General features: G+C 48.3%; 1 protein-coding gene across 1 annotated transcript in view; it reads left to right on the top strand.

The window, feature by feature from the left end:
• Positions 1-17,362, top strand: part of GPX4 (glutathione peroxidase 4) — a 53,290-nt gene that overhangs the window by 13,119 nt on the left and 22,809 nt on the right. The window contains exon 2 of the mRNA XM_082264768.1: positions 12,612-12,706. Coding sequence (XP_082120894.1) covers positions 12,612-12,706 — 95 coding nt within the window. The remainder of the gene's footprint in view (positions 1-12,611; positions 12,707-17,362) is intronic.

Genomic DNA, 17,362 nt, shown 5'->3' with positions numbered 1-17,362 from the left:
CCTTTTTCACCTGCCACTGATGAAAGGTGGTGCGTGCCTCCACCAGTGGATCATGCGATTGCGGTTTTGAACAAGGCCACTGCGATTCCTGCAGAGGGTTCACCCATTTTCCGTGATGCCACAGATAGGAGACTGGAGTCTCTGGCCCGTCATACGTATTCTGTTACGGGTTCTATGCTTAAAGCTCTGTTTGCTTCTCTCATGGCGGCCCAGGCGATCGCAAGTTGGACGCAGATGCTTAGGCGCGTCTTGGTGGCCGACTCGGCCTCGCCGGCGACCCTGGACATGGTGGATCAGATCCACCAGGGTGTCATGTATCTGTGTGATGCGGACCTGGACCTGATTCCGTTGGCTGCACGGGTGCACAGTGTGGCGGTGTTGTCTCGCCGCCTGGTTTGGTTAAAATGTTGGTCGGTGGACCAATCTTCGCGTAAGACCTTAGCCAATCTGCCTTTATGATGGGTCTCGCCTTTTTGGGGAGTCCCTGGATGTGTTGATTAAGGGAATCACCGGGGGTAAGAGCACTCTCTTGCCCCATTTCCCCAAGGCTAAGGGGGCTTCTGGGAAGAAGCATGCTAATTTTCGGCCCCCTCAGGGGTCCTTTCGTGCCTTTCGGCCGCACTACAAGGGCAAGCCGTTCAAAGGTCAAGGCTCTCAGAAGAAGCCCTGGTCTGGTAAGCAGAAGTCCGGCCAATCCGGACCTGCAGCCCATAACAGTTCGGCCTGAAGGGGCGCCCTCACCCAGTTTTGGGGTGGGGGGACGCTTGCTCGGTTTTCTTCAGCCCTGGTTGGCCCGTGTGCGGGACAGATGGGTTCAGGAAATCGTTCGGTCTGGTTACAAGATCGAGTTTCTCTCTCGGCCGGAGAGCAGATTTTTTCCTTCAAATCTTCAACTGTCTCCGGAGCGCCTGCGGGACCTACACCTGGCGGTGCAGGACCTGAGGGCTCAGGGAGTGGTGGTTCCGGTGCCTCATCGGGACAGATTTCGGGGGTTTTATTCAAACCTGTTCACCGTGCCCAGGAAGGAGGGCAAGGTTCGTCCGATTCTGGACTTGAAGGTTCTGAACTGCTCTGTGCGGGTTCGCAAGTTCCGCATGGAATCCCTGCGGTCGGTGGTGGCTGCCCTGGTTCCGGGGGAATTCATGGCCTCCATCGATTTGAAGGATGCGTATCTTCACATCCCCATCTTCGAGGGTCACCAGAGGTACCTTCGATTTGCCATTGCGGAGGATCACTACCAGTTCGTGGCGTTGCCTTTTGGCCTCGCCTCGGCTCCGCGGGTCTTCACCAAGGTGCTTGCACCGGTTCTGGCATTATTGAGGGCCCAGGGCATTTCTGTCCTGGGGTATCTGGACGACATTCTGGTTCGGTCTGCGACCAGCCAGGGTCTGGAGCAGGACCTGTCTGTCACGATGCAAACTCTGCAGGAGTTTGGTTGGACGATAAATTTTCCAAAGTCGGCACTGAGTCCGTCTGTTCGTCTTCCCTACCTGGGAATGATTTTGGACTCGGTGCAGGCGAAGGTCTTCCTGCCGGACGACAAACTCAGAACTCTTCAGGAGGAAGTCAGGTCCCTCCGGGATGTTCCGCAATCGTCTCTACGGACGTGCATGAGATGTCTGGGATTGATGGTCTCGGCCTTCGAGGCGATTCCCTTCGCCCAGTTTCACACGCGGGGTCTCCAAGCGGAGATCCTGTCCAAGTGGGACGGGCGACCTCAATCTCTGGATCTTCAGATCTCGTTGAGTCATCACACCAGAAAAGACCTTCTGTGGTGGCTCCAGTCCCCGATGGTGTCCGGGGGCAAGTCGTTTCGTCCTATCTCGTGGACGGTAATCACCACGGATGCCAGCCTGTCGGGCTGGGGTGGTGTTCTGGGCGTTCTGTCCGCCCAGGGAACTTGGTCGGAGGGGGAGTCCTCCCTTCCGATCAACATTCTGGAATTGCGTGCGATAAGTCTCTGTCTTCGTCGCTGGACGGACCGGCTGCAGGGCTGCCCGGTTCGGGTGCAGACGGACAATGCCACGGCGGTGGCCTACATCAACCACCAAGGGGGCACCAGGAGTGCCCGAGCGGCTCGGGAAGTGGCCGACATTCTGTCTTGGGCCGAGACTCATGTCCCGGCGATAACGGCGGTTCACATTCCGGGGGTGGAGAACTGGCAGGCGGACTATCTGAGTCGCCAGACCCTGGATCAGGGGGAATGGTCTCTCCACCCGGCTGTCTTCCAGACGTTGTGCGCGAAGTGGGGTCTTCCAGATGTGGACCTGTTCGCGTCACGTCTCAACAACAAGGTGAGGAGGTTCGTGGCACGGACGCGCGACCCTCGGGCAGACGCGTCGGACGCGTTAGTGGCCCCGTGGCATCAGTACAGACTGATGTATGCGTTTCCACCGATCCAGTTGCTGTCCAGGTTCCTTCGCAGGTTTCAATCGGAACGCAACACGGTGATTCTTGTGGCACCGGACTGGTCTCGCCGGTCCTGGTACGCAGACCTCGTGAATCTGGCGGTCGACGCCCCGTGGCGTCTGCCTCTTCGAGACGATCTACTGTCTCAAGGACCGATATACCATCCTGCTTTACAGTCGCTGGCTTTGACGGCCTGGCTGTTGAAACCGAGGTCCTGAAGGAGAGGGGTCTCTCTCCGGAGGTTGTTCATACTTTAATCAACGCGAGGAAGTCTTCCTCTGGGAAGGTTTACTACCGTACTTGGAAGGCCTATTTTGCCTGGTGAGAGTCCAGGGGGTTTTCACCCCGCACGTACTCGGTGTCCCGTGTGCTGTCTTTCCTTCAAGCGGGTGTTGATCAGCGCTTGGCGCTGGCTACGATAAAGGGTCAGGTGTCTGCTCTGGCCGTTCTGTTTCAACGTCCCGTGGCATCCAACCTTTTGGTTGGCACCTTTATTCAGGGTGTGCGGCATCTGGTTCCTCCTAGGAGGGATCCTCTGCCCCCTTGGGACTTGAATCTCGTGCTATCTGTGTTACAACGTGCTCCTTTTGAACAGATCAGGGAGATCTCGTTGTCTATGTTATCCAAAAAGGTCGCCTTTTTGGTGGCGATCACTTCGGCTCGCAGAGTGTCGGAACTGGCGGCTTTGTCCTGCAAGTCTCCGTACTTGGTTATTCATTTGGATAAGGTGGTCTTGCGACCTAATCCTTCCTTTCTTCCGAAACGTGTTTCGGAATTCCATCTTAATGAGGACATTGTCTTGCCTTCGTTGTGCACGAAGCCTAAACATCCACAGGAGGTGAGATTGCACTCTTTGGATGTTGTTCGGGCGATCAGGGTTTACCTTCGATCGACTTAGTCTTTTCGTAAAACGGACTCCTTGTTTGTTCTTCCAGAGGGTCCTCGGAAGGGCATGGCGGCTTCAGCCTCTACCATCGCTAAATGGATCAGACGGACCATTGAACAGGCCTATGCCTTGCAGGGGAAGGTTCCCCCTGTGCCTGTGAAGGCGCACTCTACTAGATCTCTGAGTACGTCTTGGGCCTGTCGTTATGGGGCTTCTGTAGCCCAGGTGTGTAAGGCGGCGACTTGGTCGACCGTGCACACTTTCACAAAATTCTACAAAGTAGATGTTCGGGCATCGGCGGATGCTTCCTTTGGCCGCAAGGTTCTTAGTGCGGCTGTTCCCTAGGGTCCCTTGTTGGGGACTCCTGGCTGTTGGGATAAGTTTTGTATCCCCTGGTTTTTGCCTTTTCCTGGGTTGTTGCTCCTGTTGAGCACTTGTTTTTTGCTGTTGCCAAGCTGGTTTCCTTCCTTTGGTAAGGTTCCTTTCTTGATGTGGAAACTGCGTTGCCTTTCGGCGCGGATGTGTTTCCCACCCCTCATGTTTGCACTGCTTTGGGACGTCCCCATATGTGACGAATATGAAGAGGCGGCGACTGTCGGAGGACGTAAGAGAAAACGGAATTTTTGTAAAATCTTACCTGTAAAATTCCTTTCTCTGAGTCCTCCGACAGTCGCCGCCCCCGCCCCTCTTTTGGGGTTTGGTTGTATACTCTACTGCTATTCCACTAAAACTGAGATATGGTTGCAGGAAGTAGGAGGGTATTGACTGAGGGGACCACCCCTTGAGGGTGGGATATGTTGGATATGTTAAAAGCTTTATTAACATATTCTGTTGCCTAGCTACTCCTTCGGAGCAAAGTCTAATACCCCATATGTGACGAATATGAAGAGGCGGCGACTGTCGGAGGACTCAGAGAAAGGAATTTTACAGGTAAGATTTTACAAAAATTCCGTTTTTTGAGCTGAATCTTGCCTCCATTTCAGTTATTCATCTGAAAGGAATGCAAAATGGTCTAGCAGACCATCTCAGCCACCACCAGGTATATCAGGACAATTGGTCCCTCAACCCAGAGGAATTTGCGAACATTGCAGCCAGGTGGGGCCTTCCAGGAGTGGACCTATTTGCAACTCAGACGAACAGCAAAACAGAGATACTTTTCCCTAAACCAATGGGATCAGTCCTTAGCGGTTGATGCCTTTGCAAATCCCTGGATTTTCAGTCTCTGCTATGCCTTCCCTCCAGTCAGGTTAATCCCAGAGGTCCTCTGGAAGTTCATCCAGGAGGACGCAGATCTGATTCTGATAGCGCCCTTTTGGCCCAAAAGACCACGGTTCACACGCCTTCAAGTCCTAACCTCCTGGCCTCCCATAGTCTTGCCCTGGAGACAGGACCTGTTGATGCAGGGTCCCTTAACCCATCCATACGTCAGATCCCTGCACCTAACTGCTTGGTATCTGAAGAGCAGATACTAAACTCCCAAGGATTCTCAGACAAGGTAATTATAACCTTGATCAATTGTCATAAACATATCACAAGAAATATATATTCCAAAATATGGAGACAGTTTCACTTTTGGATGGCTGAAAATCACAGACCATTTCCAGATGTACCATCTATTTTGGAATTTTTTTCAGGAGGGCATCGTGCCCGGACAAAGCGGACAGTGGTAAAAACGTGTCCAGCTTGGAATTTATCTTTTGATCCTTCAGGCTTTAGTAACAATCCCTTTTGGAACCCTTGAAGGACTTATCTGAGAAACTACTCTCTAAAAACCTTATTTCTAGTTGCAGTAACGTCAGCCAGAAGAAATGGTGAATTACAGGCCCTCTCAATAAGAGAGCCTTGTCTTATGTTTTTTGAAGATAGAATTGTGTAAAACCGACCCAGGATTTTTACCCAAGGTAGCTACCTCCTTCTATAGGACACAGGATGTTGTACTACCTACCTTTTTGTAATTCTCCAAGTAATGAAAAGGAGAAGAATTTTAGAAGAGCTCTTCTGGCGTACCTGGAGGTGACTAAAACTTTCAGGAGGTGTGATACTTTTATTTGTGCTTTTTTTCTGGTTCATATAGGAGGGAAAAAGCTTCTAAAGCCACCTTAGCTAGGTGGATAAAGCAGACTATTACGGTAGCCTATAGAATAAAGAATGTGGCTCCACCTTTGATCAATGCACATTTTACAAGAGCCTTGTCCACGTCTTGGGCCGGTGCCTCACCAGACCAAATCTGTAAGGCAGCTACCTGGTCTAACTTTTTGACCTTTGTTAGACATTATCGCCTGGATCTCCTCTCCTCTCTTCTCAGGAACAGGCGTTTGGTCGGAAAGTGTTCCAGGCAGTAGTCCCTCCCTAGACTGGTAAGTTTCTTGCTCATCGTCTCATGGGCTGTCCTGGAAGACGATTCTGAGAAAAGCAGAGTTATACTTACTGGTAACTCCTTTTCTAGTAGTCTTCCAGGACAGCCGGATTCCCACCCAGTTTGTCTTGTATTATGTATAATGTATGATGTGTGTGTATATATGTATATATGTATATATGTATATATATATATATATAATTTCTATGTATGTTTTACAGAATGTCCTACGGTTCTCATGAAATACTGAAGGTGAGGACTAAGGGACTGCCTTTTATTTAAATTTTGGAATGTTTCCTGTCCCTGGGGGAGGAGCCCTAAGGTCTCATGGGCTGTCCTGGAAGACTACTAGAAAAGGAGTTACCAGTAAGTATAACTCTGCTTTTTTTGAACGGACGAATGCCCTATTTTTCATCCGTCAAAAAAAAACGGATCGGATGACAACGGATACATTTTGACGTGACTGAACTGATGACCTGAACGGACCTTGTGTGAAAGGGGCCTAAGGCTCTAATTCCCATAGTGGTCAAGCAGGCAGATGCAACATTCAGGTAAATGGAAGAACTGAGTGCGGGACGGTCTGCCGATATGCAGGAGTTCAGAAAGATTCAGAGGAGCAAGGTTGTAAATGACGGAATCTTGAAATCCATACGATATTTAACTGGAAGCCAGTGAAGGTGCTGAAGGACAGGAGTGATGTGAGTAAATTGAAGGGGTCCTAGTGGTTATGGGAGAAAGCAGGTCTGAACCAGTTGCAGTTTATGGAGTGACTTCAAAGGGAGACCAAAAAGAAGGGATTTGCACTAATGTATGCAAGAAGTGACAAGCTTGCGAATGAGAATGGCAGTGCTGTTGGGTGTGGGAAACGGACAGGGACGATTAATCTTGCATAGATGGAAATATGCTGTCTAAGTGACATTACTGATGTGGGCTAGGAAAGATAGCGTGCTATTGAGGCGGACACCCAAACTTTTTACCTCAGGGGAGGGAAAGACTATGGAGGTATCGATCCTACTGAAAAACTGTTAGTGATTGCAAAGTCTCGTGTTATTTTTAACAAAGAAACACATTACTCTTACCTGCTCTGTTCAGTGGTTTTGCACAGAGCAGTCCAGATCTCCTCTTCCTGGGTCTTTGGCACTCCTGGCCCCTCCCTCCTGTTGCTTGCCTCTACAGCAAGCAGCTTGCTATGGGAGCACCTGAGCTAAATTCAGACACCTGAGCCGTAGCCTGCCCCCGCCCCCTTTCCCTGCTGACTTTGACAGCAGTGGGAGCCAATGGTGCCGCTGTGCTGTCTCAGCCAATGAGGGGAGTCCCAGGCAGCCTAGACACTTCTATAACATAGCTGGATAGAGATGGGGCTCAGTTAAGTGTTAGGGGGGGCTGATGGAGGCTGCTGCACACAGAAGGCTTTTTTTTCTTAACCACTTAAGTTTGTGACACTTGTTTACAAGTTAAAATCATCAGGTTTTCGTTTTTTTTTTTTTTTTTTTTTTTTTAATTTATTGCTAGATAATTACTCATCAACCCCTAAACATTATATTTTGGGCCTTTAAGGCTCTTGGCGGAAGTGACGTATAATGTCGCTCCAGTCCTCCAAGGCAATAGTCGAGTGGGGGCCATCTTGCCCCCACTGTACTTCCTACAAGAGGAGAGCACACCGGATTGTTTTCCCCACTACCGGTGGCTGTGGTGGAGCCCCTTTCCTGCCACCTATAAAGGTGATCTTGTGGTGAATCTGCCTCTGGGACTGCCCACTGTTTAAAAAAAAAGATACAGGGGTTATCGCAATACAGGGGTTATCGCAGCTATCTGCTTCCGTAACCCCAGTATTTAACGTCAAAGTACCAATGTATGTTTACAGTGGGCGGTCTGCGTGGTTTATGCATAGAAATGCATTAAGATAGAAAACCTTCTGACTTTACAACTACAAGATTTGTCAAGGTGGATACGTACCAATTGGAACCTCGGTTTTGTCACTCTCAATTTGAGAAAGTTGGTGAGAGCCAGGATTTGAGTTTCTGTAAACAATCGGTAAGGGTGGCAGGTAATGATGTGGATGTTGCATTTACGAAATATGAGATCAAGAGGAAGAAGATAAGACTATGAACCTTGGGGCACTCCCAGTAGAGATTTGAAAGATTTGAGTTGGATGTAATGAGCAGGGCCGTAGAAAATTTAAACCAGTTAAGGGGTGTCAGTGAATCCATTGGAGGATGTTGTGAGAAATGGTATTAAAGGCTCCACACAGATGGAGGCTGAGTATAGTTATAAGACCAGAGACAACTGCCATGAGGAGATCATTTGATTTCCAAAGAGATCAGAGGTAAGCATTTCACAAGCTTTGCTGAGATTAGTGGGAGCCATAGGCTCATGCTGCTGTCATTCAAATACTGTAGGGATGGGGCAGGGTTAAGCCGTGCTATGTGGGTCTATAGACTGATTTCTGGACCAGATTACTTTGCAGATAGAAGTTTCCAAATGGGCCCAGATTCTGTGCTTCTGAGAATTTGAGTGACCTACCTAGGCCTCAACTACTGCCTTCCAGGATAGCTGGGTGTTTGAATCTGGTGCAATGCATTCCTGCAGTCTGTCACAGGAAGCAAGGTCCTGTGACAGACTGCAAGATCAGGTCTTTTTTTTTTTTTTGTAACGGACACGGATGACACAAGTGTCATCCGGTCCGTATGTCCGTTTTTCATCCCATCCGTTTGCGGATGAAAAACTGACATAATGCATGTCTATGTAAATACGGATGTCTGCGGATGACACCACTGACATCCGTTTTTGCTTCAGTTCCGTTTTTTGAAAGGAAGAAAAAATAGGGTTCTCCTCCGTTCAAAAAAACTGAACTGACAAAAAACGGATGTCAGAGGATGATCATCCGTATTTACATAGAGATACATTATGTCAGTTTTTCATCCGCAAACGGATGGGATGAAAAATGGACATACGGAACGCCCGTGTGAAAGAGCCCTTAATGTGGTCAGACAGAAATCAAAATCTCACTTATCAGCCTTTTGGCAACAAACAAATGTAGTATCACTTTGGGAACGCAACGCTGGTATCACTTTTTTGAATATCGGATTGGGGGGGGGGGGGGGGGTAGTGGAAAGAATTGATTCTGAAGGGATTTAGTAAGTTTGTCCCTGTTTGTAGCCTGGACCACCCTGAGTGCTAATGCCTTTCTGGTAGCCAGGATTGCTGATGAGGGGGGCCCTGGCCCCATCAATACAACAGGGGGAATTGGGCATACATAACTGAAGCATAGTAAACAATGGGGTTGATTACCCAAGAGTGGTGCAGCTGTGCCTAGAAACCAATCAGCTGCCAGTTTTTATTGTCCAAGCCTAATTGAAGAAGCTGCAGTTGTAAGCTGATTGTCTACCATAGATGGCTGGACCAGATTTTGCATACTCCAGTTTTAGGAAATCTCCCCCCCAGGGTTTACTGTGCTTCAGTTTGTGAATGAAATTAATGTACAGAGTGTTTTCATTTATTTGCAAGCTGAGGCTGCAGCGAAAGGATTTGGGATCTATAGTCCCAGTTGGGATCTGTGTCCTCAATTCCTTTCTGGCTCAAAAGTGAGACAAACAAACCGTAAACAGTAGCTCCTCTGTGAAGAGTATAATGTGATGTTTTGTAATACTGATGGGTCTGGGATAGTGCTGTGGGGGCAGTGTGTAGATTTTCATTCTTTGTAGAACTGCAGTGATAAACAGCTAGGGCCAGCAAAACAATTACCGTATTTATTTTTATCCATGATGCACATGGATATTGAATTTGTCCCGCCTACTACAGCTTCACTAATTGTGTTCTATGGTGTGCTTTGTTGTGTGTGCATAAATTATGAAATACAGACATTTAGCCCCGGTTCACACTACTGCGTGTGCGGGGTTCTCATGTCATGTCGGAGCGCACTGCTCCGACATGACATGCGATCAGCTGTGCGGTGCGAGTTTAGCCATACAGTTTGTATGGCTAAATTCGCATCGCACCCGCAGCAAACACGCACAGGAGGCATTTTTGCTGCCGCATCAGGATCGGATCGCACAGCGGTTCACACTTGTGCGATCCGATCCTGTGCGAAGTGCACGATCGCACTGCGATATGCGATCAAACTGGGGGTGTCGTTAAGATTACATTGACACCCCCAGCGGATCGCATATGGCAGTGTGAACTGCCGGGGGTGCGTGTGCGATGCGGGAACAGGCTGCGAATTCGCAGCCTTCCCGCATCGCATCAGTGTGAACCGAGCCTAAAGCATTTGTTAAAAACAATCCCTGTAGAGAGACTACTAGAGATCCTTGAACATCTTATCTCTGTTAAATAGCCAGTGACTCATTACACTGTTGGGACTATAGACCTGTCATGAGAAAGGTGTTATTGGTAAGGGGTAGTTCTCTTCTCATCTGCTAAAATACCCAGATTGTCCCAGAATAACATTATGGAGGGAGGACGGTTGAAAGGATGACTAGCCAGTAATGTTGAGACTGGGAATGCTTGAGCCGAATGAGCTTTTAGATTAATGGGACGGCATGTCTGCATTTTTAATAAATAATTCACCTAGGTATCCTGTCGGGAAATACTGTTCATACAATTCTGTGTTAAGACCTAGACATTTGGATATGTAATACTGCTGAAGTAAGGGATCAGATTTCAAATTGGCTGAACTTGTATAACCAAAGCTATACATTTTGGCCTTCCTTTCTGTTCAAAAACTTTCTATAAATATCTGAGTATTTAATGGGTTTCATGATTTGTTAGGGCCCATTAATCCTTGTAAGCACCTGGACTCTTCACAGTGCAACGTGAGTTACTTTGTCCCATCCTTCTGTGCTTTGTCTAGGTACAGCTGTAAGGTCTGACATGGATCCCCTCCTCCCTCCATGGCCATCTGACAATGCAGCTATGGCACTTATCTCCTGATTAATGCATAGGAAAGGGGGGTTGTCAGCTAAAATGTTCCAGAAAAGTGCCATCTGTCAAAGAAGCAACCTCCTTGCCAGTTGTGGTGTTTGACGACCATGGAGGGGAGGAGGGGTGCCTGTCCAACCTTACAGCTAGTCATTTACAGCACCTAGTAAGATGGGACAAAGTAATACATGTACTTTGTCCCTTGGGGGAACAGCACACATTGATAAAACAAAAAAAAAATGGAAGAAAGCCTTCTATAAAAAAATCCTAATGGCAATGCAAATTTATTTTAAACCTGCTGCTAGGATGCTTTAGATTAGGGGTCGGGAACGTGGCTCTTTTGATGGCTGCATCTGGCTCGCAGACAAATCTTTCATAAAGGGAGGGCGTGTCCGGACGTGAGCCGCGCTGGACTTGTAGTCCCAGAGCTCCGCCGCATCTACCACTCAATCCAGTGCCATCCGCGTAGCTGTGCCCGCAGCCGAGGAGATTTCTGCACTCATCGACGGTACACTTTGTGGGCTACCCTCAGGTCGTCTCTGGGTGACCGAATTGCCGCGCTACAGACCCCAGAGCCTACTCACGGTACCGCTCGTGTGCTGTGCATCTGAGGGCCTTGGCAATCACCGCCCGGTAAGGAGACCTGCCATCTGCTCCCTGTGCCCTGACAGATACGATCTCCTTCCCCCCCCCCTCTGACACCCGGGGACCCATGGGAGCTGCCTCTCGCATCGCTTCTGAGGCCTTCAGCAGCTGGCTGCTATTTTCTGAGGGCCTATACTCTCCTCAACACTCGCAGGCCTGCAGGCGCTTCACCACTCCGGCCTCATTGAATGCCTGCTCTGCTCTCTTCCAGACCGGTCTCCAGGCACTTTTACACGGCTCCATCTACTCACTGTATAGCCGTGGCCCATGAATATGCATATTAAAGAGGAAGTAAACCCTCTGCAACTTTTACCTATAGGTAAGCCTTATCATAGGCTTACCTATAGGTACTGTAAATGTCTCCTAAACAGGAGATATTTACCTTAAATGCAGCCAGTGACATCACTGGCGCATGCGCTCTTAAGGAACGGCCGCTGGTGCCATTCCTTCAGAGCCCCATGCTGTGACCGTCAGCTGCGCACGGGAGTGACTTAATCGCGGGTCCGGCCAATCAGATGGCCGCATGCCGCGATCCCGAAAGACGGGCGACTGAACATGTCACCTGTCATACAGGTAAGCGTGTGGCACGGCGGGGGCTTGTTCTAAGGTAAGTATTTCATAATGAGCTAGTATGCAATGCATACTAGCTCGTGTTTCTCTTGCAGGGTAAAAAAAAAAAACGTGGGTTTACAACCTCTTTAAGGCTCTGGGGGGGAGGGGGGGGCACGCTTGATTAGACACAGTGGGAGGCAGTCTGCGGGGTCCAGCGGCCGCTGAGGAGACTAACAGAACGGCCATCGACAGTTCGACAGGAAGGGAGAGATCGTGTGTTCCTACTAATCAGGAACTATGGTCCTCTGCTTCCCCATTGTCTCTCTCTCTCGATCTCTCGATTATACTTTACCCATTTTGGTAGTCCAATCCCAGCTACACAAAGGTTGAGAACCTTAAATAGGGAATCCTCATGAGGGGGGGGGGGGGACAAAGTCAAATAACGTGTACATCGAAGGACAGGCTTGTTTCTAAAGATACTGTATAGTTGCATTGAGGCACATGGCCTCTGTACAGGCTTTGCAAACAAAAGAAATTGTTTCCTGCTTCACATGCTCCTTTTTTGCAGGGTCCCTGCTGCACATGCTCCTTGTACCTGCACAACTAACTTTCTGCAGGCAGCCTGTAGTGGGTGGACCTGCTAAATTGCTACAGCTCCTTTTTTTTTTTTTTTTTTTTTTTTTTTTCTGCATAGACTGTGCATCACCATAATGTTTCTGCTACTTGTATAACAGAATACCTGGGTTTACAAAAGCCTTTGGTGCATACAAAGTGGGTTTATATCCTTTGTAATATATTTTAATAGTAGCTCTGTTCCCAGAGGTCTAATAAAGTCCTTTATTGCAGTGCGCCCAGGTGGATGACTGGAAGAATGCGAAGACTATTTATGAATTCTCTGCTACTGACATCGATGGCAACGTAGTTTCCCTGGAGAAATACAGGTAACTTATCTCTGTTCTCATATTTTGTCTTACAAAAGTGGATGTTAGCAGGTGGCATTGGCTACTGGCTTGTCTATACCTTCAAGGCCAAGTTCACCTTCCCATATATAGCTTTTGTCCCCTTCTCTTCGATTCCCCAATTCTACACCCGTCACAGCGGGTGGAGGAATCTGCTCCCTGTACCTATTGGCTTGGCTGTGCAGAGCTCCACCTTTTCAGAGCTGATCCCTTCATTCACAGAAATCTGTGAATGAAGAAAGTGAGAGTCCCATTTTACACTTATGCAGTTCTCAATGAACACCCTTAGTTTAACTCTTCCCCTAGCTTTCAAGTGGACAACTCAGAGGTACAGGCATAAACTCTGGAGGCAGTGTCTGAGCCTGACATTGCACCCACAATCTAATTATCATGAAGTGTTCTACAGATTCCTCTGGGGAAAAAAATAAATACACCTTCCTTATTTTTACATGGGGGCGGAGGAAATGTGTGGGGTGTTTTTGGGAAAAAAATGGGGAAAGGAGCCTTTAAAGCTTAACTAACCCATTGATTTAACGGTTTCCTAAAACTATTATGTTTGAGGCATGCTGTGAATGACAATTGTCACATCTGCTTTTGCTCTTAAAATGTCAAACAATCAAATGGCTGGTGTCATAACTGATTACATGTGCAGCATCATTGCAACAGCAGACCAAACAGACTAAGATGCCAGCACCCTTGGCTGTGACGGATAGGCTAGGGGGTTTAGTTCTGCTGCTGGACCATCAAACATATATTGGGAAAGGGTGGGGGGCTTGGGTTTTCCTCCCACCTGTATTATCTTAATCAGGCTAACATTCAGTAGTGAATTGTGATTGCATACAATCCAGAGAATGCTGAGATGGTGTAAGTACAAAACTACTTTCAGCTGTACAGGAAAGATGGCAAAATCTGTTCATTTAATCAGGTTTCCTAAATGATGCATACAAGATCGTTAAAGGCTTAGTTACAGAACATGGGGGTTGTCCCAAGAAATAAAATGGTGTGGGATAGGTGCTGTTCCATCTACTTTTTCTAGCAACTACCAACTCTCAAACTGTTTCCTTGCCTCAGGGTAAAGCATAGTACTTAACAGACCTGGGTTCCCCTAATGCTGTTTTTTTATGAACCTGAGGAAACCGTTGTACGTTTGTCGAGTGGTCCAAATGAGGTTGCATATGTATCAATGATGTGATTCATAGCTGTTAGATGTTACTGTTGTGTGCTCATGTCGAGCATTATTTTTAATGTGTTAATGGAATGTATTTTTTGTCAAATTATCATGTAAAGATGTTTAATAGGGAGGCATGTGTACCCCCCGCCCCTTCCCCATAAGGGGGACATTTTCTATTCTAAAATTGGTTTGGTAATTTTTTTTTTCCACTATACAGGCCATGCTTGCATATTGTGCTCTGCTGATCCTTTTATCTTGTTGTAAACCCACAAGACAGGGGTGTCTAAAATGAAGAGAATCTCTGAAGTCTCAAATGAGCAATGTGTAGCCTACCAATGCTGACAACTAAAAATACTAGTGGGCCAGCTATCAGTCAGTGGCCAGCAGCCAGAATAGTTGATCCACTTTATCCAGCTTCTTCTGGGTCAGAGGCTCTAAAGCAAGGCCGCTATCTTTTAGACAGCCCGCATTTCATTCATGCAAGGTAAGCTTTGATACTAAAGAGTCCTGCATGAAGCATACGCCTGACTGATGCTTCAATTATGTGATTCACCTTTTTAAAGTACACCTAAGGGTCCTTTCACACGGTCCACCTCTGTCAGCGGACTCCGTACTGCTCATCGGGGATCGATCCGCAATCCCTGCTGAGCAGGCGGCGTCTCCGCTCACTGCGGAGAGGGAGGTGTCAGATCCCAGCTGTTCTCTATGGGGGAATTGGATGAGAACGGACCGCATATCTGTTCTCATCCGATCCCCTGGATGGATGGAAAATGGGGTTTCCTTCCGTCTGGATTGCACGGACAGGATCGGAATCTGATGGCAGCGGAGATGTGTCCACTGACATCCGCTACCCCATAGGGATGTATGGAGGATCCAATCGGGTCCGCCTAAAAAAACGGATCGTTTGTGTGAAAGGGGCCTAAATCTTTAAATGTTGGCGTAAGGGAGGTTTTATTTTTGCTATCTTTGTCCCATCGGGGGGCGGGTGGATCCCCATTGAAAATCAATGGCGGCCATGTTTTTTGGAGTCACTAGAGGCTTTTTTTTGCAGTGGAGCCCCTCCTGGTTTCCTTAGTGCTGACACTCAGGGTTCCTTCTAATTACAGATCGCTGCAGACATGTGCTGTACAGACATCCTGGTGCGGGTGGGGAGTCTGGGGGGGTCCTCTCTTGCTCTCTGCTGGAGGTCTTCAGTGCTTTGTGCCTGACCTCTTAAGGGGCCCTATCCTATGGTGCGGTGGGACATGTTTTGTTTTTTCCTCAGATCTTTGTGTGGGGTTCCACTGCTGCGACATGGACTCTGTGGAACACGTTTCCCCACCTGACCCTCTCTGAGGCCGCAGGGTCCTCTGGATTCCAGCCAACCATAGATGCACTGTCAGCAGTCCTGGAATCCTTTTGTGTCCTGGGTGGAGGTGACCTTTAAGGGACGAAGTGCCAAAAACGACCTGCCTCATCTGTATCAGATTCTGACTGATTTGGCCACTGCAGACATGGGTCTCCCTGCCGGGTCTACTACCTGGCACCCTGCCTCCTCTGACATTGAGGATGACACTTCTCCCTCCGCCACTGCGCAAGAAAAGGCGCTGCTGGACGCACTGGTTGTATCTGTGCATGACTCCCTAAAAGTGGAGGACGCAGCTGCGACTGTGGCGCAGGTTACGTTTGGCACTCGCAAGCCATCCAGAGCGGCAAAGGTTTTTCTTAGTCTTCCAGGACAGCCCATGAGACCTAGGGCTCCTCCTACCAGGACAGGAAATGCTTTAACCCCACCAGATAAAAGGCGGTCCTCCAGTCCTCACCTTCAGTATTAGTGTTTCCTCTGGACGGGGTTAACATATTTCCTGAAACCTGGTCCCTCGTCTCATGGTCTGTTCCTTGGAGACTTTGAGGGATTGTTACTTACCTTCTCTGGCCTAGAGCAATAACCCAACTTACAGGGTAGTGGTGGCTACTGTATCTCCTGTTTTCAGTGCCTGGGGAGGGCCAGGACCACAGATGGTGTCAAAGAATCAGGGGGGGGGGGGAGACTCTTCCGAGCCACATGTGGGGTTTTGGCAGCAGGGGAGTTGGGTCAGTACAGGCAAACTTTGAAGCAGTGTGTTGCTTTCTCTTTTGAAGGCCAGGACAGAGTGCTGTTCACAGCTCCGAGTGACTAGGTTACTTCTGGGTCACGGTGAGGTCATCAATGGGCACTGAAGACTCTGTTTCTGGTCTCTAAGCACAGACACAGCTGGTGTTGCGTGAAAAACCCAGCGGAGGCTGTGGGAACACAAACTGAGTGGGATGGATGCCTCTGCAGCAACTGCTCAGGCAGAAGACGCAGGCTCTGGCATCGGCACCTCTCAGGTAAGCCTGGGGAATCTTCCCTCTTGCAAATCCTGTGGGGTGTTTCTTTTCCCTCCATCATAGCTTATGGGCCTGGTGAAAGGGGCACTTTTCCTCTCTCCTACACTGGCGTGTTTAAAGATTTCGGTGGCAATGCTTGGACTAAATGTTTTAAATGTCTTACAGACGAAGGTTCTGGACAAAGTCCTAGTGCTACCACCCACAGTGTTTGGGGCAAAACTTGGCTCCTCATGGAGTAAAGTGGTCTGCCGCTTATGCATATACTAGTGACAGATGATCCAACTGTATCCTCACAAAAGATGCTTACTTCAGTTAGAGATGAACTATCCTCTGCATTTTGTCAAGATTCTTAAAAGAACTAAAAGGTAGGCTCCCTCTGAGTCAGGGCTTGGCTAGGCCTATGGCTGGAGTCCCTCTGCAGGGTGCAGGTATGGATCCAGGAGATGAGTCTGCATCTCCCCATCCTTCACAGGAAGGGTCAGAATTGGGGGAACAGCCTAAAGGCCCGTACACACGAGTCAAAATTCGGCCAGGAATTTTGTCCGACATATCTGCCGATTTTCGGCTTGTTAGTATGATGCTTCCGACAACCGACTCGACTTTTCGGCCGGAAAAAAATCTGGTGTGCAGGCTATACATTTTTGTCCATCAAAACACATCCGATTTTCATGCAGTCAGTACAGATTTCGACAGGGAAAAAATCTTATGAGCAAGACTGGGCATGCTCAGAGAGAACACAAAGAAAGCAAACACATGACATCACTTCTGAAGTAGAATTTTGTCGTGCGGGAAAACTCGCGTGCAGTCTAGCCACATTCCAACCAACAAAACGCCACTTTGGACAAAAGATGGACGACCGGTCGGTGGAAAATCTTTGCGTGTGTACTGGCTTAAGGATAGGGAATCTGTCAAAGGCTCTAGATGCAAATTGTCATTGGAAGATATAATTTATTAAAAGCGGTCTATGCTACACTTGAAATTGAAGAGAAGTAGGTTCAGCTATCAAAGCATGATCTTGTGTATGAAGGAATGTATAAGAAAAAGGCCAGTGTTTCTCCTGTGCAAAGTTCCCTTCTAGATACAATTTGATTAGAAGGAGAAAAAATTGGCTTCCTTTT

Source organism: Pelophylax lessonae, assembly GCF_965119305.1.
Source record: "Pelophylax lessonae genome assembly, chromosome: 1".
Classification (NCBI taxonomy): Eukaryota; Metazoa; Chordata; class Amphibia; order Anura; family Ranidae; genus Pelophylax; species Pelophylax lessonae.
This window is presented reverse-complemented; position numbering and strand designations above follow the sequence as displayed.